Raw genomic sequence first — 23,136 nt, forward strand, 5'->3', positions numbered from 1 at the left:
CCAGTGCCTCCAAGGTAATTTCTCCAGTGGCAAAGCTTATCTGGCCCCTGGTTTGATCTGGTAAATTTTTTTGGATATGGAGAATACCCATGGCTGTCTAACAGAAGAGTTTGTGGCAGTGTGTTACAACATTTACAAGAAGCAGGGTTCAAATGAATTACATGGAATTTTATTATAAGGAGAGATAACATTAAAATTTGGTATTTATTTAAAAAGACAAAGACTTTTGGGCGCTGTGTGCTCATTTTTCTTGTTAGATTTTCCATAAAATCATCTTTTCGTTGTAGTTGTTCATGGCCAGAAAGAAATGGTCATCTTGTAGTGTGAGGCTACTAAGCGAGGGCTTTCCTGTCAGTATACATTTGGCTGCTGCGTTTCTAGCGATGAAATCACAGGAAGGAAATACTATTTTCTATGCAGGATACTTTTAGTGTGAGAGCCACCCTGACAAGAGCTAGAGTAAGAGGTGGGAAGGGGGGTACGGATCAGGATATTGTGCAAGTGTAATACACACTCTGTGTTTTACAAAATGGGATGAGGTATTTATCATTTGAGCCAATTTAACAGTATAACGGCTGCCCCTCCCAAAGAGTGCTTTTACTTTGCATTGTGAAGTCATGTTAAATTGGGATTTTTATCAGCTCCTGCCGAGAGCTGGAGAAAAGCGGCTGAGGGCTCCACTGATTTTTCACTGCAAATGTAGCACTGGCCCTCCATGGTGCATTCTCTTTTTTATCACACATTTTCTGTTTTGACAGGCAGTTAATCTCATGCTCAGAAGATGGCAGTGTACGCATTTGGGAGTTAAGAGAAAAACAGCAGCTTGCCGCTGAACCTGTCCCAACAGGTGCGTGTCTTTTCTTATATGAAAGACAGAGGCCTGGCGGTTATGTGCAGCACAGGAGTCTTGTACACTGTGCTTCAAACAGGCGTGTTTACATGATGCCTATGCTAATCGGGATCTCGGATTCATATCTTAATATTGCTTTAATGCAGAACTGCCTGTTTTTCTTCAAGTCAACTAGTATTTTATTGTTCTTAGGGAAACTTTCATTTCTGAACATATGGCCCATTAAAGTAATTATTCATTGTCTGTCATAATGCTTGATAGGCAAGGAGGCTTTGTACCATGAGATATCAAATTAAGTGTTCTTTCAGCCTGGAAGCATTGATATCAAACTCAGTTTATGGGAAAAAACACTTTTGTGTTTGTATCATAATCTCACAAGCTCTTGACCTGCAGGTGTTTGGTTTGAAAAACAAAATACTGGCTCATTAGCAACCTTTGTGTAAGAACTCAGGTGCTGGTACCTCTGGAGTTTCTTCTGGTCAGGTTAAGTGCTGGGATACTGTTTTGGACACACGTTGCTCTTCATCTACCCTTCGTTGATAGATCTGTGTTGTGACTTTTTTTTTTGGACACTGACATCCAGGCCTTTTACTGCTCTCCTCTTTGAGAGAGGAGATTTTGATTCCCAGTGCATTTTTGTCATGTTACTACACCTTCACCAGTGGGTAGGTGGGGCCAATAAAAGAAATGAGCAGCAAACCTGGTAGTTAAGATGAAACGAAGTAACAGATTTACAAAAACCCTAGCTTAGCGTTTCATACCATTGCCTTAGCCCTTGACTAAAATAAGTACAGAACATCTTTGCATTTATATTTTGGTTTTTTGGTCTTGTATTTGAAGTAAAGAGCACAGTAATTTTGGAAGTGATCGAAATGATTGTTTTTCTAGGTTTTTTTAACATGTGGGGATTTGGAAGAGTGAACAAACAAGCCAGCCAGCCTGTTAAAAAGCAACAAGAAAATGCCCCTCCATGTTCATTGGAGCTTATTGGAGATTTGATTGGACACTCCTCATCCGTGGAGGTATATTTTTAATAGGCATATAAAGGTTTAGGGCATTCATATATCCTACATTCATATAAAGACCTGTTTTTTTTTTCTTTGTATGTTTTTGCTCAGTCCAAACATGGATAGGTTATAGCATGTGCAATTAAGATCCCCCTTTACAGAGACATGATGTGAGGAAGCAAGGAATGTGTTCCTTCTAAAAATGGGCTTAACCACAATTATTTAGGAGATGGAGACAGCGGAGAATCGGACAACATGAATCATGTTGAATACCTAACGGTAGTAGAGGGTGCATGGAGGGTTGCATTATATATGTAGAGTTAAAGCCTTGCAGACTGGAACAGAGCACTGTTTTTACCTTCTTTTGAAGGATCGTATTTTGTTAGTTATTCCTAAGTCTTAGGGCATTGGTTATTGCTGTGCATATATGAAAATATTAGTTAAGAATTGTAATATGTACACAACTCTTAACTTGTGGAAATCCAAATACGTTAGTATTTACTAAATTTACTATAATATTTATAATATTGCCTCTAATGAAGGGAATAAGATCATTCGAGGTAAGATGAGCGGAGCCCTAAGTAATGAATGTCTTCCATTGTTCTCCCCTGGTTCACAGCCAGGGAGCGGCAGACTCGACTCTTCATTTGAATGTGTGTTTATGCTTAGGAGCAGCACCACACTTAGCAGTTATTTCCTAGATTGTAGGCAGCAGACTTGACACTGGAGTTCACAAAGATACACGTAGGATAATCCTTGCCCTCCTGGATCTTATAGAGAGGAAGGACACAGCCCAAGTAAGTTGTTACCCTGAGCTGCTCAGGCAGGACCAGATGATTGTAGACAGTGAGTGCTTAGGAATTAGAAGGTTGCAGAGGGTGGACATAGCCTTGTGCCCCCAAGTTCCCTAATGTTGGGTATTGGGTCTTGTTTATCCTTGCTTTCCTCTAACACTAGCCCAGTTGTTTTCCTTTTGTTCTGCTTTTAAACTCTGCTTTCGCTTAGGTGGCTGTTGTGTAGTGTGGGACTGGGGAGAATAGAATGTGGTAGAAGTGCAAAGATTGTATTGACGTGGAGGTAGGAGCAGACTGGCTAGGCCGGAGCAGTGGTTTTCTGTGAACAGACAGTAGGAGGAGAGAAAGCCTGAGAAAGCAGTTTTGCATCAGATTGTGAATGTCCTTGCCAGTAAGGCTGGTGAATTTTGGCTTTATTTTTAACAGTAGGTACCCCACTAAAGATTTTTAAATAGCAGGGGTTAAGGGCACCTGGGTGGCTCAGTCAGGTAAGCATCTGCTTTCGACTCAGGTCATGATCTTAGGGTCCTGGGATCGAGCCCTGCATCGGACTCCCTGCTCAGTGGGGAGTCTCCAAGTATATTTATCTTAAAAAAAAAAATATATATATGGTGGGGATAACCTTCATAGTGGCATATTTGCCATACTGTAGACCTGAGGAATTTTCCTTAAAGTGTTGACATTAAAGCTTTTTTTTTTTAAATCTCTGGCTTCTTTCAGAAAAATCTTGGCTCCCTTTTGGTGCTTCCTGAATTTCCTCATTCCTTTTATGTTTTTACCCTTACTTTCTAGCCAATCCTGTTACCTGTAGTATTTTGTATTTTGCTCCCCTTCCTCCCCCTCTTCACTTACAGATCATCAGCTGAGGCCTTATCCTGTTTTGTTCAAAATTATTTCAGAGAAAACTCCCATCCTGTTCTTCGATATTGTATTTCTCTCCTTCATTTCATTCTTGCCTTTGCCAAGCTCTGCTCTCTACTCCAGAGGTAGCTCTGCTGCCTTCTCATTAGCTTTTTTTTAATTCTTCTTTTCTTCATCAGGTATGACCTTCCCTTCAGTTCGGAAGTTTTAGGTTTTTGAAGTTTTGACAGTTTCAGTTGTTACTCATCTACTCATCTAGGTCTTCTCTTTCTGTGGCAAATCCTACATTTTTTAGTACCCTGATTACATGGTCTTTGTTTCAACTATGATGTGATTTCACAACTGAACTAGAACCTTCTTCTTGGTAGGGACCAGAGCATACAGATGGCATTCTGTAAATGCTTATGGATTAGAGAGTTCAAGCCAGTGTTTATCTTGCCGAATTAGGAATTTAGACATTTTACTGGTAGCCAACTGTCCATAAATAATGGGAGTGGGGAGGTAGAATTGACTAAGCACTTCTCCTTGGACTTCTGACATAATCTGAAATACCTGAAGAATTACAGCAAAACTGAAAAGATGCTGTGGGAATTCGTGTACTTCACAAAAATAGTTGTTATAGTTCTGATTATTAAAATATATAAGCATATAGATAAACGCTAGACCATTACACAATTTCTCATGAAAAATGAGTTTGACATTCAGATTCAAGTAAGTCTACAAGTTACCCACCTTACAAGCACCTGTTAGTCTAGTGTTAGCCTCACCTTTTCTCTTTGAAATTCCTATAATCAGTAGCTTTACATTTCTTTACAGATGTTTCTATACTTCGAAGATCATGGACTAGTGACGTGCTCTGCTGACCATCTCATTATTTTGTGGAAAAATGGAGAAAGAGAATCTGGATTGCGCAGTTTAAAATTATTTCAAAAATTAGAGGAGAATGGTGACTTATATCTTGACATCTAGTTGAAGGAAATTGGAATACGTGTGTGTGAACCTTGAATGTCAAATATAGGGTAATACTGAAATTTGTAATGTATTATTTATTTTTTTAAAGAGTTTAAGTTATCTCGACACTCAGTGAGGGGCTCAAACTCCCAACCCCCAGATCAAGAGTTGCAAGTTGTTTCTCTGGTATTCTTGTACATTCACCAAAGAATACACTATACGTTTTTTGACTTTTCATATAGCAGTAACCTGAAACCACTGAGGAAATGGGTCTATAGTGCTCAGAACCTCTCACTCACTTGATTTAGTATAATTTTGTTCCCTCTAATTACATTCTTATCACGAAAGTTTTTTTAAAAGTTACATGTACTTTCATATTTAAACCCTTGTGAAATTTAAAGTACCTGCCTTTATTCTCAAAATGAGTATTTTAACTATACCTGTTTTAAAAATTTAACAAGCCTACTTTTCAGAAAATATCAGATATTTTGGGATAAAAATGAGAAATCCACTGAACAACAGATAGGATGTAGCATATCTTGAATTTACAGCTGGAGACCTCCAGGAGCCTGTGCTTTGTGCTGCTGCTCAAGGGGTGAGTGCTGGGTTTGAGCTGCTTCTTCTGAACCTAGACCCTGTGAGGGAGGTGGAAATAGAACAGTAAAACTGTGGCATTCGTTAGAAGATTTTGTTCTTTGATTTTCCTTAGAGCCTCTTGGATTAAGAATCTTTGTGATAAATATATCCTACATCCTACAGATTTCCTGGTCTTTAGTAACTAAGTAAGAACTTTCTGTGAGCAACTTGAGTCTCTCACTGTTAAACTCCACCTTTTTTATTGGTGGTGCCGATTTCTTTAAATGCTTTTGTTGTAGTTTACCTGCTACTATTCCTACAAACTCAGGTCAATAGGAATCGTACCAGGATGTGGTTTTCTCCCCCCATGTGAAGTGGCTGAATGGCTATTAGCTAGGTGGGACCGGACCAGCACACAGCCCTCATTTGTGCCTGAAATGAGAGCTAGAGCAGTAAAGAGATACCGTGCTTCCCAAGTCAGTGTTGGCCACAAGTGCCTGATTGATCTTACCATTCCTCCAATACGAAAGACTTGAGAAAGGCTTCGTTTGTGTAGTTACTTGCAGGACCACTCCAACTTAATCCTCTTTATCACCCCACCAGCCTTAGAACAGATATTTTCTCCCCTTTGGTACTAAAGAATAAAAATTTAAAAAGAAAGTGGAGTTAATTGTGGAGTTACGCTGAAAGTGCTGATCAAAGAGTCCTGTTATCATGTAGGAGGAGGACTCCCGCTCCTTTGCTCTCTGCCAGTTCACCTGTTCCTCCCACTCACCCATAATGGAATCTTTATAAATTGATGCTTTTACTAGTTTTACCTTCGACCATTGCTTCTGCTACCTCCAGACTGGAAGAGCAAGGTCATCTATGCCAGTCTGATGCCCTGATGTTAGGAATGAGGAAACTGAGGCCCATGCAGGTAAGACCTTGCAGTTAGCCCTTTGCCCTGGTCTTAGTGCATCAGGTTGTTGATCACTTTAGTTAGGTATCTCACAGTCATTTTCGGGCTTTAAAATTTTCCTTGATAACTGGACCTCCTTCCATTACTAGCTCGCTTTTTCTTTGGACATTTTACATGAGGTCTTTTAAGTTTTTCAGGTTGTTTTCCTGAGTTGTGTAAGACCTCTTCCATGAATTATACAAGTTAACTGCTGTATTTCCTAATAGGTGTTGGGTTAGTATTTTCCGATAGTAATCTGTTCCCATGGAGTGACAGAAACCATAGGTGAGTTTGGGGAGCAACTAGTACTGTAAGTACCACCATCAATCCTCTGATCTTTCTGAGGGAAGCCTCCCACTCAGAAAGAGGGGAGATTCTAATAGGGCTCAGACGTGATGGCTGCTCAGTAGTTGTGTGTAGACTGCTGCTAGATGCTGAACTTGAAGCACCCAAAGTAACAGTAGGTACTGGGTCCTGTCATTTTTATTTAAAAATATCCTGTTACCTCCTTCTCTGGCTGTCTTCACGTAAATACAAGCAAGAGCCTAAATTTCAGGGGCACTGTATCATTCCTTTCTCAGCCTAAGGCTTGTTCTTTGCCTCTAAGACGAACCAGTCCTGACTTAGAATTATAAAACATTGTTACCTGTACAAGAATGACCTTCTAACTAACTTGTAGTTAAGTAGTCGGTCTAATATGACTTCTACCTATATTAGATAGCATTCTTCTCAATTAGTGGGGGTGTGTTCAACACAGAACGTTTTAGGAAACAAATATAAAGAGGCATTTATAATAGTTTATACCTTCTGAAAGACTATATGGAAGAATGCAATATTTAGTTAGCAGTTCAGAGGATTACACACTGATTAAGACTGTAGCTGTGTTAAAGCTTTGGTACCTGGCAGTCTTAAAGCCTTTAACATTTTAGTTTGACATTACAAGGAGTAAGCTGTAACATGCATACAGAAAATGTCAAACATCTGATAAATGTTACTTACCAAATGGAACTGAGAGCGACATGGCGAGGTAAAGACTGTCCTTGTCTCGAGCAAGTTTCTGAAGCCTAGGCAAGTTATTTAGCTCCTTAAAATGGGATTTTGACATCCTGAATTTAATGTGTCTGAAAATAAAGTGTGTGACTCATGAAATAAAGGACACTAAAGCGAAATTTTGAAATAATGAAAAGTTTAGGCCAAAGAGATAAAATAAAAACAGCTGTTGGGAATGAAAAATGGCTGTAGGAATTTAGTTACAAGTACTTCACAAAAAACACTTTCATCACATTTACATAGTGCAGCATTACAACACAAAGCTAGCTGCTGTCCTGACCAAGCACATTCGCTTTTCTAACAAAAATAACTTAGATACATTTCTCTGCGTGGAATTGTCATATATGATTTCATTTTTTGGTACAAAACATAGAAAAAAACATTGGCACATTATGTAGTGATAAGTCATTTTTTTTTTTCTTTCCATGTACTGGTTTCAAGTGTTCTGCATTCCAATTTTCATTTGAAAAAAATACTACTCAACTAATTCAGCCTCTGTTTATACCTCATTAAAATGCAGCATGGAGTACAGAGGATTTGAAAAGGAAAATGAAGATATTTTGTTTACTAGGTTTCTGATATTTACAATACATAGAGAAGGGTCGTTTGGTAAAAGAGAAAGGAAAATCTCAAGTCTGACTTTATGTAGATCACAGAAAGTTTTCAAAAGAGCTGTATAAAAATATGCACTTGTGCTTTAGAAGCTTTTAGCATACAATTAAGAGCATAAAATAGTATTTACTGCTTCTCCTTATGCCTATTTACCAATCTATTTACACATCGTGCAGTCTTTTCTTCTTTACATCATTAAAGCAAAATGGCAAGGTTTCAAATATAGATAGGTTAAAAACATCTGAACCTTGAAACTTCCCCATCCCTCCCCAAAAAGAGATGTCTAGATGGTACACTGCATAAGCTACTCCAGACTTACACCCACCAAATTTAGAGTGCTTTAATAAAAACTTTAAACAGCAAATGTATATAAATTTTCTTAAAAAAAAAGTTTATCCAAGGGCATTCAAATTTAATGGCTTTTATATACTCACTTTAGTGCCTTGTGACTGCCTCTGTAAACCGGAAATAAGGGAAGCTCTTGGATTCCCCCCAAATAAGGTGTCAGTCCCTCCCCCATCATGAAGTACTTTCTGTTAAGATGAATTCCTTTTCTAGGAAAGACAGCTACACAGGCCACTGCTACCAGTCTACAGAAGGCACTCACCAGGCCAAGGCTGTGGTCAACCTTGCTTGTCACACCATTAAGCAAAGGAACTGCTTACCCATAGAGGTGACAAAACCAACTAGTTTATCAGTGATTTGGTCCTAGTTGTTTTGCTCATTTTTTATATAGTTTTTCCCCTAAGGTATTATGAATTCTTCAGGCTGAGACTCTTGAGGAAAATAGTCAAGCTAAACAGTGAAGGTGATTTTTATGGTAAGAGACACTAGCTAAGCTACTTGGTCATCCAGCAAGATGGGCTCACAGGCACCGTCTTTGCTGCTGTGTCCTGCTAATTATATATAGTAAATGAGCTCCATGGTTTCACGAGGACACACAGGATGACAGTAGGACAAAGGATTTTGCCATGTGTTTGTTCTCTCACTAAGTGTTCAAAAGAACAGGTCTTTCTCTTCACGGAATGTAACTTTCTAAAAATGCAGTTTGGGGACTTAAATAATTTAAAGGTCCAATATTAAACACCCAACTCCTTAACCTACACCTGTCCTTTTCACTAGAAATGAATGCCTCTTATTTCCACGACTGAGTCACAGTGCCCTTCGCCAATCCCGAGGTCCCCTTCTCTGTCTTGGCTTTAGCTATCAGATGGAAGCCTCAGACTTTTGCACTTGAGGTCATCTAATGTCTTCCAGTGTTTGTAGTTATCAGCCAAATGTTGCATCAGGGCTGGCAGATGGGCAAAGGCTGCAAGGACATCAAAGAATCACAAGTTAGGTGACCGGAACATATTTAAGGCCGGGGCTCTGTGAGATAGATTGGGGTTCAGAAGTGGAAGAGAGGTCCTCTAGTGCACATACAAGCATGGGAAGGTAAGTTATTAACACTAGTTTCTAAAATACAGTCACTTATTAGCAACATTACAACATGTATTTGGTCTACTCTGATTCACAGATGCTGTTGGTATTCTTTCTAGAGTTTCCCTGAGGAACGGCTAAACCTGTAAACTTTGGAAACCTTTGCTTCCCAGAGGTTAAGACTGCTGCAATTATCAAACATCCACTGAGATTTCTGTACATAAGGTTCTCTGCAAGATGCTAGGGATGCAGAAGGTGCCCACGCGCCCCCTCCCCCCACCTGGCTGCAAACAGCTGGCAGCTATCTCCACACACACACAACCAAAAGTAGCATTTCATGTATACCTTTAGGCCCAACCTATGTCAGTAAGGGTTATCATCATAAAAGTATAACACAGTATCCTGTGGGGTGGCAAAACACCAACTCTCTTACCATCCCAAGCATCAAACATGTCTGTTATGAAGTAGTCAATGAAGGAGATCTGGGATTTGGGGATGCTGCAGGTATTCCGGTCAAACACTGGCATCACCACAGGGAGTCCCTGTCTCTTCTCTTCATCAGTCTACGAGAAATGAGAGCACACACCGGGCTGGGGCATACGAGGAGCTGTCACGGCATCTCATTTCTCAGAACAGCTCTGAAAATGGGTCCTCCTCTAGCTGTCACCATGAAGACCTCGCTAGGTTCAGTAAGCTCCTGAGGCTCCAGTGAGTCAACCACCTGATGAGCTAGGGACACAGGTCTCTTGTACTATCCCAGAGCCCCTCCTGAAGCACTGATCTCTTCACCCCTTTCTGGAGATCGGCTTCTGCAGTCCCACTAGTAGCGCTGAGTACTAACACTGGTGATACCACTATTTACAGTGAGGGCAGGAGTGATGGTGGGGCAGTGTTTATGCCTTAGCATGAGTCAAGGCACTGTCACCAAACTGTACCAGGAGTCACGTGCCTGAAGTTCAAAAAGCCAGTTTCACTTAATATCCCCATTGAAGCAGTAAGAATTATTAATGAATTTTGACCTCTGAGTACATGTGCTTTTAAAATTCTGTGTTCTGACAAAATGGGAAGTCCGCATAAAGCCCTTACACCACACAGCACAGCATCGTGATGTCTGGAGGAAAAGCATTTCAGCAGTTGAGCTGAAGCGCACTATTTTTACTCCAAAGAACGGTAAACTGGATTGCTCAGGTTTGAGTACTGGTCATGCGGTTGTCAAGGAGCGTGTCAGCCTGAGCATTTTGCACAGTAGAGTGGATGTTTACTTGTGTAAGGCCAGCCTGTGCGGGGCTGAATATTAAGATCCCCATGTTCCTGATGGTGTGCTGAACCTGAGGCCAGCTCATGAGAGGCCTCGTTTCTGACTTGTGATTCTTAGGCCACAGCGCTTGTGAACATTAGTACATTCCTTTTTGGGAGAAGGACAGCTGAACAAGGAACTTACATTAAATGACTTAGAAGTGTTCCTCTCCCATGCCTGTACTTAGAGAATAATTAGGACTAGGATTTCAGGCCACCTCTGTGGGTCCTGGGAGGCCCATTAATGACCTCCTACCAGCTTTTGGCTCAGCTTGCTCATTCCAGATTAATCAATGAGGCATCTTTAAAATCTCCACTGTTGTTCAAGGAGTAGTTCGGGTTTTTTACTCTTAAGCCCCTTCTTTCTGGCAACGTCAGACTGTCTGCCCTACTTTTCTCCATTTCTGGAGCTCTGCTTCTCAGCCTTGAAAGCTGCAGTTAACGTACTGAGTACTTGGCTGTCCTGTCCCTGCCAGCCCTTTGGGATACGATGAACCATTCTTTATCCTGCCGTCGTGGTACACTCCGCCGTTCGGCCCTCCCCCAGTGCAGGACTTGGGGCTGCGTGCGTGTTTTCCTTTCTATCACACATACGTGTAACACAGTCCTCTTCCCTGGAAGTAGGCCTGTATTTCAAAAGGCATCTTGTGGTCTACTCGTTTCTGGATTTTGTTCCTTCAACTCCTTCACACTGCCAAAGTGAACTACATATTGCTATTCTTATATAAAATTCTATTTTTCTTCCTTACTAATTTTACACATGATACTTTCTCTCCCACGAAGTCCTTTCCTATTTCCATATATCTAAATCTTTTCAAAAAATAAAAACACAAATTTAATACCAATTCCCTCAAAGCTCCTTTTTTTTCTTTTTTTATCATCTAGGAAACGTATCTGTCTGAACTCAGATAGCATTTACCATACTTCCTTTAGAGATACTTCCTATTTTTAGCGATGTGTGGACCTATCTATGTCTACACCTCTCCCCTGCTGTTTATGAGCTGCCCATGAGTGGGAGTGCATCTTGCACTTCTGTGTCCCCACAGGGCTCAGTGGAGAGAAGAATAACCTGGTAAGTGAACGGATGGTAGCCCAGTGTTTGTGGAAATTCAGGATCTGACATTTTGATGATGAAAAGATACTTCCAGAGGCTCAGTTTATCCCCTCCTAGAATGACTTTGGTCAGTGGCCAGCCACGTCAGTCAAACCTGAAGTCTATTTCAGGCCGGGGTGAGCCATTTCTTTCCAGGGAGGATTCCTGTATTAATTGATGGCTACTCAACTGGAAAATCTCCAGAGTTCCATGACCTGGAGCCATTTCCAGAAGAGAAGTGGAGCTTCCCTAGAGAGGCAGTGTACCTGTGCAAAATACTCCTCAGAGATCCTCCCAGCCCATTCGATGCACAGGTCCAGGGGGCGACATGGGTTGGCTACATCAGCACACTTTATCATCATACGCTTGATCAGGATTTGGTTTTCAGGAAAGTTCTTCCCAGTAGGGTTGCATTCACAGTCACTGCCCTCAATCTGGAAGACAGATGGACATATTAGTGTTAAAATATTATGACCACAATGGCCAGACATTAGATGGTCGGCAACCAGGCCCATTCAGACCTGCCTGGGACTCCAGTTTTCCATCCTTAATTCTATATATAATACACTTAATCAAGACAAACAATTAAAAACATCAAACTCCCTGTCACCACTCATCCCCTCACTGCCATCCTATTCCCCAGAGGTAACTATTACCTCAGGTTGGTTTTGTTTTTAGTAGTTTGGTATGGCATTTTAAAGGAGAGCTTTTCTTCCAGTTTTATCAGGATGTATAGAAACCACTGCCAGGTTTATAAAAGTGCATTAAAGATAGGAAAGAACACATACATAGGACCCTCCAATCCTTTCTTCATTTATTTCTACTACTTATGCCTGCCATCTCCCTCTCTGTCCTGTGACCTTGCGTCCCATCCCTTTTCTCATAAGGCATCTGTCCACTCATGCTTTCCTGGCTGCTTTTCCGACTGAATGGTGGCAAGTCATGACCCAAGTATATTCTTGGTTGGTGGGGGGGTACTAAGAGCAGGAAAGTGGGCTGGGGCAGGATTAGATGTATTCGGTCATGTTTAGAAAGACCAGTTGTGCAGGAGTACAGACCTAGTGACGGATGTCAGGGGTCCTGAGCCAAGTGGCCAGTTCTGTGAGTAGACTTACATAAATGCAATGATAGGTCAGTTACACAAAACCTGGATGATTGCTATCTTCTGCTTCCAAAGACATCAGATTGTGTAAAAACAATTACATTTCCAGAGTTCTGCCAAGCTGAAAAACTGCATGACATTTTAAGGGGTTTTGTTTTATTTTGAGACTAGATCTATTTATTAAACCATCAGTGGACAGAATTATGTTCTGAAAATTATTTATTTCTTACCACTGGTAAAATATTGCTTACAATACATACTGTTGTAAATAATAAATCTCAACACAGAGTTGGGAGCTTATTTTGATAGGTGACTTTCCTTAACTCTAAATTCCATGTAACTTCCCCCTCCTGACTCTCCAGATCCTTAACCCCCATAAGTCAGTCTCCTGAAAAGAGAGGGCCCTGGCATTACGCTGTGGGACCCCAGGAGATGAAGTAGAACAGGTGAGGTAGACACTGTCCCTCCATCTGGTCATGTGAGGGGTTCTCCACGAACAGTCTCCTTACTGATCATCAAGTTACTTTGAAGACAACCATTCGTCATCCATCCACATGTGTAGCCTCTGCCCCGTGGAAAGGAGCATAAAGCTTTCCTAATTTTATAGGGCTATGAACAGCTTCATGGTTTCAGAGGTCAGTTGAGCTCATTTTAAACGACAGAGATGTGAATCTTCTGTGCATGTTTTTAAAACCCAAGTTTGGAGGGGCCTTAAGGCAGGACTAGGGTAGATCAGGAAATTTTAAAAATGACAAATGCTTTTGTTTTCAACTAGCACTCACAACTTGACTATATGGAATCTTTAGGTACTAATGTTTTTAATGCAAGTCAGCAGGAATATAGTTCTTTAAAATATCCACTTTTCCCCCCAATACTAGATTTTAGCTTCTATTTTATTCTTGATTGAGTTCTTTTAATTCCAGTATAGTTGATATACAGTGTGGCACCACTACATTGCATGCCTGAAATTGACAGTTGTCGACATCACTCACGTGTTCATCAGGGTGTGTGTGCTGTCTTATCCCCACCACCTGTTTACCCCTCTCCTCCATCCACGTCCCCTCTGGCGACCACCGGTTTGTTCCCTATAGTTAAGAGTGTCTCTTGGATGGTCTCTCTCCTTAAAAACAGCCACTTTGGAGGTCTCCAATGACCGAGAATTAGAAAGGGCTTTGATCCTCTAAAATACCCCACACAGGCTAGCCTCTGTTGTCTGCAGGCCTCGTCTGTCTTACTCTTTGGGCCTACCTCCTCCTGTCACCATAGGCCTTATTTCAGGACCCTCCTTTCAGGGAGCTCAGGGTTACTGCGGACACTGTGGCCAGTACTTCCAGCCCGTCTTCACCAGTTCCGGGCAGAGAGCCACCTTGGATTCAGGATGAGGAGAAAGTGCATTGAGGCCAGAGTAGCCTCTGATGGGAACAGTGCTCGGTTGTATCTGACCACTGGGGAAATGCTTACCTCAGCTGCCATTGGCTTATTGATGCTGTTCACAAATTTGTTCACATGTTCAAAGTGTTTGGTCATCTCTGTTGCTAAAACCATGTCGATAATGGCCTGGCGCAGTGTTCGATAATGGTTCCTAAAATAACCAGAAGACAAAGAGCCTTGTTCATATCAGGTCCAGAATTAGAACTGTCATGCTCCCATCTCCCCACACTTCCACAGCGCGGGAGGAAGCCAGGGGCACAGAGCTGGGAACCAAGTGCGGATCATCAAGTCTGCCTGTGCCTCTTCCCGGTAAGCCAGGACTTGCTGACGCTATTCCACTGTCCCCAGTGCAGCGGACCCTTCATTGTAGGACTTGAGTGTGCGTGCGTGCATGCGTGTGTGCGATGTCACACAGTAGGCATTTACTTTACAAAGTGGTTTCCTTCTCCCTTCCCTTGGCAACACAAACCCAGTGAGGTGGAAGGCAATGTCAAGTCCCTGCCCGACAAGCCTGGTGCAGCAGCCTGGTGAGCTGTCCCCACGGCAGGTGGCCCAGACTCGGGTTTCTATTACAGAGACTTGTCAGCACTTCCTCAGGTGATGGCCTCGGAATCATGTTTTTCCCCTGAAAAAGCTCTAAATTAGATCGAAGGTGTATTGCATGGAGCTGCAAACCTGCCCCATTAACTCTCCAGGTCCTACCATCTTCTTCTAACCTCCAGGAGCCAGCATGAAGAGGTGAGTAGAGTTGGCTCTTGGAGAAAATTCTTTCAGTGAAAGTTCTAAAAACAGTCCTTGGCACTGACAAAACTTTCTGAAAGTGGAATAACTGGTCTCCGTGTTTTCTCAGGTTTCTAGAAACCAGCGTGTTTGGTTCATGTCGAAGTGTGGTCCCTGCGGCCAGAGTGAGCTCTGTGCTCTGTGTCTGCTTGGCCCTCCAGCCTGGCCGCTGCTCCACGGGCGACAGCCATAGTGACTGCAGGCCTGTGGTGGCCCCCAGGGATTGCTCCTGTCTGTTCCCGGCTGGCCTACTTAGCCCAGGAAGGGGGAGACCTGTCCCACCCTTTGGGCTTTAACATTTCTGCTGGGACATCTAGAACAACACTGTCTCCTCGTGAGTTAGGTTTTTAAGTGGCAAACATTGAACTGGGGTAAGATGAGGAAGGATGCATGTTCCTTGAGTTACACAAAAGGCAGGATGTCCTCCTGGAGGGTGAAACTTCTGCTGTACTGATCAGTAAGACAACCAATATTTCTAATTACTTTGGGGTATGTAAAACATGTCCATAAACTCACTGAAGACCAAATGAAATTCCGAAAGATAAAAGCAGTCTGAAAAGTATAGGTAAGCTTACAAGTGCAAGGTGACTATCTTAATGTCTGATACAATGGTCCAACTATTGTTCTTTCTCCTTTTCCTTACCCCACGAAGCTGCTCAGGACTTGGAGAAGTTAGGGAAAACACCATTTCCCACTTACACTTCACAAACCTGAGCACAGGAACCCAAACACCACAGACCTGTCGATGTTCTTGAAAATGTTGCATTTGCTGTCCTTGACGGTGAGCTGGAAAGCCAGGGCAGTGTGGTGACTCTCTAAGACAGCGGTGTCATTGTAGAGCACGGCGAGTTCGCTGCCTGCATTGCAGAGGAACGAGTTGGTCCTTCCCGGGTGATCCACATCGTGCACCGTGGCCGCAATCAGTGCTGCGACCTCATCCAGCTGATCGAGGCTTCCCTGGGGCCGTGGGGAGGCAAGGGTGAATGTTATCCACTGGCTGTCAGAGACCTACACTCCTATCTGTGCCTCAGGAGGGATGGGATGACCAGAATATTTTCTTCGCCTGATGAGCCTTCTCTGACTTCCTAGAAGTTGAGAAGCTACCCAGGACACAGCACAGATACTCCACTATGCTGCAACGTATCTGGAGGGAAACAGAAATCTGAGCTATGGGACACATCTATTATGATGGATGCCTACATTCTTTTCCCAGCACCCACTCACTCCAGGTCTTTGTAGGAAGCCAAACAAGCCTTTCCAAATGCTTGCCCTGTGGTATTGCTGTGACATTTTCCCACGAGTGGAGAGAGCATAGAGTGGCCTATGATCCCAAGTATTACCTATTTCATTTGCTTGCTTGCTTGGGCAAAGAATGAGAGAGTGGCAGTAAGTGGCACAAATACATCAAGACTCTTCACACCAAGGTAAAAGAACTAGAGCCAGGCAGTACAAGAGAATCACGGACAAGAAAAAGAATTTTCTCAGGACAACTAAGGTGAAGGCAGCTCTTGCCGTTGAAAACCAAATTCAGCTGCAGGCTAGCAGGCGGCAAAGGCAAAAGGGAGACCCTCTTTCTTAAGCTCTTGCTGTGTTAATCTGAGAACACAGACCAAAGCACAAGGGCATACAAATGTTTTCTCAGATTACAACTTTAGGTAGGGGTTATTAAATGGGCTACTATCATGTAAGAGATCCTATAACTTGGGAATTCAGTAATCATTTCTTCTAGGCTTACTGGGCTCTAGTTAGTAGAGTGTGAACACTACAATGATGAACTACACTGGCATGCTTTCTGCACTAATGGGATTGACAGTTTACTGGGAAAGGCACAAAATCTCTCTCTCTCTCACACACACACACGCACAAGTAAAAAATAAATCTCTGAGCTCAAGAGCTCCTTCCAGCCCAATTCTCCAAGGTTCCTTGCAGTTCTACATTTTCTGATTGTCTGGCAAGACTGTCAGAATTAGAAAATGTCTTTTAAATTATATTACAGTCTTAGCCTTGTTTCCATTGCTATTTGAGAATTTCAATCAGATTTTGCAGCCGCTAGCAGAATTCACAATTTAAAGGAAAATTCTTAGGAGAGGGAGAGTAAGGGAGATGATAAAGTGACCAAGAACTCCCTGATTTATCAAGCATTTAGTCACTATTTTTCTAGAGTGATTCTGCTTAAGTGAGGTTCATCTCCAACTCTGGACTGCAGGGGCTGCCATCACTTTGGTCTTGACATTCGTGCTTTAGGTTTCGTCCTCTACTGGCCCGGTGCAGCCTCAACAGTGCAGTGTCTCGTGCAGCATATAGCGGAGGGCTGTGAGCCTGCGGTATGGATCTGGAAGTGCCCTGGCTCCTCCAAGAAAGGGCTGTACAAACACAGGTTCATGTCACCTTTTTTAACCACAGGTGATAAAGATCTTCAAAAGCATCACTCTTGGGCCATATTCTTTATTTTGTTGGTGATTAAAGTGAATACCAAGATCAGCTTCCGGATGATCAGCTTTGGCAAACTCTCCCTACCATGGTGGCATTTCTGCTCCTTCTGGCTGACCCACTGCCACTCTTCTAAGTACTCAGGGTCTTAGAATAAGGGGATGATCTCATGTCAGGCCACTGCAGACTGATATGAATTTCAGTCTCTAAATAGCCGTTCTCCCGGGGCATCTGCATTCTAAGCTTCAGTTCTAATTGCAGCAAAGGAATTATAAGCTTCACTGTGCAAGTGACAGGGAGGAGGGAAGGAGGGAAGAAGGGGATCTCTTGCCAGCTGTGGCAAGAGATGTACATAGGGTGTACATAGGGCTGTCCTATAAATCAGCACCTGTAGAGGACACTACTCACTTTTAAGTAAGACTAAGGGACATGAAACCTCTCAGAATTATGTAAGTCATCAATATAGGAGATACACATTCACACCTACACAAAACACATACACACACATCTATGTCTGATCAGGAGAATGGGGGATGGCTCATTGCTGTCTGGTTTATAATTCGCCACTGGCCCAATTCGGATCCTAAAATGGAACCTCTAGACCAAGTAACCATTTGCTGTAATAATGAAGTCCTATCCTTGATCCCTCACAGGGGTCTCCTTGTGAATACCTGGAGAATGGGTTCATGAATCAGCCAGGCATGCAAAGGAGTCTCTCCCATGACATCAATTACTACTTTAGGCATGTGGGGGAGGGGAGAGCTGGGAGAAAAGGCCATGTCTTTACAACACCAACATGATTGGTTAATCTGAGTGTGTGTGTATATATACGTAAAAGTTAGCTTTTTGGCTTAACATTTCATAAGATTGAGCTCCTGGACCTCCAATTTAGGCAGGTAACTAGATCCTGATATCAAAATTCTACCTTCACTCGTTCCTTTCCAAGGAAGAAGGCGGTGGCATGCAGGACATCAGCGGCATGGGTGGAGTTGTGGTAGGCATTGGAGGAGTGGTAGTTGGCTTCAATCACTTGGAGCCAGGCTCGAAGAGTAGTTTCAGAGCAGTGTAAAAATTCACATACTCCAAACCGAGAAAACACCTTTAAGCCCAGGTAAACCAATGGCCTGGAAAAAGGGAAAACAATTCACTGTATTCACTGGTCTAGAAACTGCTTTCTTTGATGACACGGGGGAATAGAGGCATTTTTCTTGAGACGCTTTTACTTCACATGCTCAAGGGCATAAAAATATTCCCTCCCCAAATTAGGAGACAGAACATCTCATCAGTCACCGATTTACAACCAGGTGCCTAGCGGTGATCCATACATGATTTCTCGATTGTCTTTAAGTCACGTGGCCTCAGTGGTTCCTGTAGCCAAGACAGATCTCTGATAGTCCCTTTCCATCTCTACTTCTATACAAGCTCTGTACTTCCTTTCTGTCCCCTCAGGAAGTCACTGAGCCTAAGGACAGTGGTCTCTGCAAAGTCTTACCATTTCCCATCACATTATTCATGTACAGGTGAGAATCATTCACATACTGTACATCAGCAGCCCCAGAAGAAAGCCTTCTCCTACTGTAGAAGAGGTCTTTCTGAGTTATTTAATTTTTTCCCTGCCTCCCAGATAGATCCAAGGTCAAGTCTGTAGTGCTCTCAAACTCATTTTGTGAGGTGGAGCTTCAACAGTTCAGGGCTGAGAGTACTTGTAACTCCTGGTTTACTAGCACAAAGGAATGACCTGGATAAATCTATAAAGGACACATAGTAAGTCCTCATCCTTGGTCATCCCCAGGCTAATCCCACATCTTACCCACTCTGTCTCCATAAAGGAGCTCACTCAGGGGCCACAGTCTCTCTGGTTGTTCGACATTCCAGCATGGCATGACTGGTAGAACCTGTGAAGTTTCTTGTGGCAAGAACGCACGTCTCCCTCAAATCCAGATGTGAAAGTCTTGAGCGTGGCCATCAATCTTTCCCCACCTGCAGCCAGAGAAGCCACATACCTTTTATGTGTTACAGCTTCCAATTCAAAGATGTTGAACTCCCAACTTTCCTCATTATCAAGTAACTGAGCGATACAAGGGGGGACATCGTTGATGGTTATTGGCATCGCAAGGTGGCTGTGACTCTGGTGCACATCTGAGCAAACACATGGGGTTGGGGAGGCTGGTTAATTGCAGAATCTTGAGTGCCCCTGAGCATTTGTCATCATCTTCATGGTAGCTACTAGAAAGGATGTCTTGAACTTCTAAGAGTAGGAAGATTTTTTACTTCCAGGGTCTTCTCTTACATTATGAAACTTCCAGATCCCCCAACCAAAAATAAAAATAAAAGAAGTATTCCATTTAACTGTTTAAATATACAGAGATTTGCAGTTCCTACTCAGACAGTGCTCAAAGAAGTGATTTTAATGAGGAGACCTGGTTTCAAGAACCCTATTTCAGAACACAGGGACAGTGAACTCCTGTGAGACCCAACAGGAAGTAACAACACTCTCCCCAAACAGTAATCCCAAAATGTGAGTCTCCAGGCTGGAGACTGGTTATCATCATGACATGGACAGATGACAACTTACTCTTAGTGAACACATACTCGTTTCCTGACAACCTTCTCAAGCCATCCTGGAATAAAGAAAGCTACTATTAGAAGTGTGCTTTCCATGCTCTTAGCATTGTTCTCTCATTTCTTCCATTAGCCCAAGAGACCTGCATCCTGAAAACCCAATCTGGAACTCCAAGTTGAAGCTCAAAATTTAAAGAGTATCTGTGAGACAGAGGATATTCTCCCTTCCACCACTATTAGCCCCAGGAGATGGAGAATTGAGAATAAAGTGGACAGGACTTCATTCAGGTTACATATCTGACCTCTGATTTGCCTTTTTTTCAAATTCCCTCTTTGTCTTCTGGCATCTTGAAGCCACACTTCTGCAATTACAGAAGGGGTCCTGCTTTTGGATGTGGGTTATTTTGAAGGAACGCCACTTCCCCTTATAGGGACTGTGTTATTCTTGCGTTCTTACATTTACATATTGGGAAACCAAAGTCATGGGCCACATTTTGGGGATGACTTAATGTAAAAACTTAAAAAGGGTGGGCTGATTTTTGACTTATATCTAAATTTTTTTCCAACTGTATTTTCTGTTTTGCAACCTGGGCATTGCAACTGGCCTTTAAAATGAGTTTCTGGGTTTGAGATGTTTGGAGCAGCATAAGGGAGTGGAAAGAATTCCGGTGATTTCCATTTACTAGGCTCTTGAACAGACCCCAGATGGTGCTACATCTCAGCTTCCTTCTCTCTGCTTTCTACGCTTAAGTATCTAATTATTTAGATCTTGCTTAAAAGTCATTTATAAAATTACTTGTCTCTCTAGAAAGTATACACTTAGGTTCAAAGTATTAATGAAAATGGGAGCTTGGGTGGCTCAGTTAAGCCTCCCATTCTTTTTTTTTTTTTTTTTAAGATTTTATTTATTTATTTGACAGAGAGCATGAGTAGGCAGAGTGGCAGGCAGAAGGAGACTCCCCATTGAGCAGGGAGTCCAACCTGGGGCTCTATCCTAGGGCCCTGGGATTATGACCTATGCCAAAGGCAGATGCCCAACTAACTGAGCCACCCAGGCACCCCAAGCCTCTGACTCTTGATTTCGGCTCAGGTCATGACCTCACGGTGCTGAGATCAAGCTCTATGGAGGCCTTGGCACTCAGTGGGGAGTCTGCTTCTCTCTTTCCTTCTGCCCCTCCCCTGCTGTTTGGGTGCTCCCCCTCTTTAAAATAAATAAATAAATCTTTAAAAAATTTAAGTATTAATGAAGGGCTCCCCTGAAGTCATACCTTGGATCTTCAGGCCAAGCCCTTAATTTTTAACACTCTATCAGTAGGCAAGTAACCATGGCTACAGCTGTCTTGCCCATAAGGTACGTATCACAAGGTACTCCTGTTCTTGTTTTGCTTTTCTTTTTCTGGTTTGCAAAACCAAATAAAAGGAGGTAGAATTCTACACTGGTTCCTCACAGCCTTACCTGCAAGATGGTACACCAGCAGGGGGAAGGAGGGCAGATAACGTAGCTCCAAGAACCAAAGGCCTCCTACTGCGACTCAGCCGTGGCTGCCCTCCTGAAGGACCCTTGCCAGCGTTCTCCAGAGCTCAAGTTTATGATGCACTGGGAAGGAACAGCCAAGGCCAGCCCAGGGACAGAAAAGCAATGGTGGGGAGGGGTCACTAGATTACAGGCTCATTAAAGACCTTCAGCAGGAACAAGGAGAATGACTACAAAACCAGTCAACCCAGCATATGGTGGCAGGGCTGGACAGAAAACACACAGATGACTCCGGGAGTCCGTTTTCCTCCCAAAGAGTACTTCCAGTTTCAGCCTCTGATTAGGATTACAAATGAGTAATTTGAATCTTCTCCTTTTTCTTCACTTGCTGATATATGAAGATTACCACCAAACAGATCACGTAAAAACATGAGAACAAATGAGTCCTTAAAAAATCAGCTGCTCGGGGCGCCTGGGTGGCTCAGTAGGTTAAAGCCTCTGCCTTTAGCTCAGGTTGTGATCCTGGGGTCCTGGGATTGAGCCCCACATCAGGCTCTCTCTTCACCGGGGAGCTTGCTTCCCCCCCTCCCCCGCCTGCCTCTCTGCCTACTTGTGATGTCTCTCTGTCAAATAGATAAATAAATAAATACATCTTAAAAAAAAAATCAGCTGCTCTTGGTGGTTACAGAGGCTGAGGCAGGCGGTACTGGCGAGCTGGCAGCGGGCAGACCCCGCCCCACCTCACCCTACGGAGCCAGAACAGCTCAGCTCTGCCTTTACTGGATTCTAGTGGGGGGTGGGGGGTGCCTGGGTGGCTCAGTCGTTAAGTGGGGGAACTTCTATAGAAGCTTTGATTTTTAAAAAAAAATTTTTTTTAAAGATTTTTTTATTTATTTGTCAGAGAGAGAGGAGCGAGAGTGAACACAGGCAGACAGAGTGGCAGGCAGAGGGAGAAGCAGGCTCCCTGCCAAGCAAGGAACCCGATGCGGGACTCGATCCCAGGATGCTGGGATCATGACCTTAGCTGAAGGCAGCTGCCTAACCAACTGAGCCACCCAGGCGTCCCAGAAGCTTTGATTTTTAACAAAGAATTTTCTTTACAATTTTGTGGTGTAGTCTAAGTACAAACCCTTGCATGATATAAGGAGCCTGCTGTCCAAGGAGACCTAGCCATAACCCTCAATCCAACACTGCCCTGGGTCAAAGGGAAGAAGACATCGACATACTCCACCCTCATCAACTGCTACTACTCTTTACTGTAATGAGGATTCTGAAGCACTGTCTCCCATTGCTGTGATCAGTTAGCTTCATGGAAAGATACATTCAAGAATTCCTTGAATTCTACCACTCAGATAATAACTTTTGATGCAGATGCTTCTGGTTATGCTGACATTAGCCCACACGACAGATGTTTCTGCAACTACAGGCACCAGTTTCTATGTTACATGTTCTGTATCCTCAGGAGGGCACTTCCTGCCTCTCCCCTGCCTTTCTGGGCTTCCTTCATCACTCACAGTCATCAGGCCTCCAACGAGATCACTGGTGTGGGGATCTTCATCTTTGGTACCCAGCTGAGGGGAATACAGTTCTGTGGTCCGTAGAATCTCTAAAACCCTGTCCAAGGCTTCTGCTACTGTGACGGGGCTATTCTCTTGGGCTGCATTGATGATATTTATAACCTAAAGAAGTAAAGAGAGAATACATTTGAGGATATTAGGATTCTAATTCCCAAAGGTTACACGTATGCCTGGAAATGGTAAGAAATCAGATGATAACACGTTTTGTTGTTCAAAATGATCCGTGTTTCCACCGAACCAGTCCATTCTTCCATCCGCCCTCTGCTGGTCGTGCTCCTACCACAGAAACTACGTTTTCTGCAGCTCCTCTGCTGATCCTTCTCTGATTCTC

The 23,136-nt window shown here is 43.0% G+C and overlaps 2 protein-coding genes across 5 annotated transcripts in view; one reads left to right on the forward strand and one right to left on the reverse strand.

Annotated features, from left to right (window-relative positions):
* WDR41 (WD repeat domain 41) overlaps window positions 1-4,543 on the forward strand; it is a 44,788-nt gene extending 40,245 nt beyond the window's left edge. The window contains exons 11-13 of the mRNA XM_044266680.1: window positions 759-847; window positions 1,739-1,872; window positions 4,329-4,543. Of these exons, the coding sequence (XP_044122615.1) occupies window positions 759-847; window positions 1,739-1,872; window positions 4,329-4,481 (376 nt within the window). The 3' untranslated portion in view covers window positions 4,482-4,543. The remainder of the gene's footprint in view (window positions 1-758; window positions 848-1,738; window positions 1,873-4,328) is intronic.
* A 2,605-nt stretch (window positions 4,544-7,148) lies between these two features.
* Window positions 7,149-23,136, reverse strand: part of PDE8B (phosphodiesterase 8B) — a 239,164-nt gene continuing 223,176 nt past the window's right edge. For 3 of the 4 annotated variants that reach the window (XM_044266652.1, XM_044266643.1, XM_044266668.1), the window contains exons 14-22: window positions 22,743-22,907; window positions 19,768-19,813; window positions 19,196-19,331; window positions 18,118-18,316; window positions 15,502-15,719; window positions 14,013-14,133; window positions 11,716-11,883; window positions 9,494-9,623; window positions 7,149-8,950 (exon numbers count right to left, since the gene is read on the reverse strand). In XM_044266652.1, the coding sequence (XP_044122587.1) occupies window positions 8,841-8,950; window positions 9,494-9,623; window positions 11,716-11,883; window positions 14,013-14,133; window positions 15,502-15,719; window positions 18,118-18,316; window positions 19,196-19,331; window positions 19,768-19,813; window positions 22,743-22,907 (1,293 nt within the window). In that variant the 3' untranslated portion in view covers window positions 7,149-8,840. The remainder of the gene's footprint in view (window positions 8,951-9,493; window positions 9,624-11,715; window positions 11,884-14,012; window positions 14,134-15,501; window positions 15,720-18,117; window positions 18,317-19,195; window positions 19,332-19,767; window positions 19,814-22,742; window positions 22,908-23,136) is intronic. The other variant, XM_044266658.1, reaches the window with a different exon arrangement.

Source organism: Neovison vison, chromosome 1, assembly GCF_020171115.1.
Source record: "Neovison vison isolate M4711 chromosome 1, ASM_NN_V1, whole genome shotgun sequence".
NCBI classification, from domain to species: Eukaryota; Metazoa; Chordata; class Mammalia; order Carnivora; family Mustelidae; genus Neogale; species Neogale vison.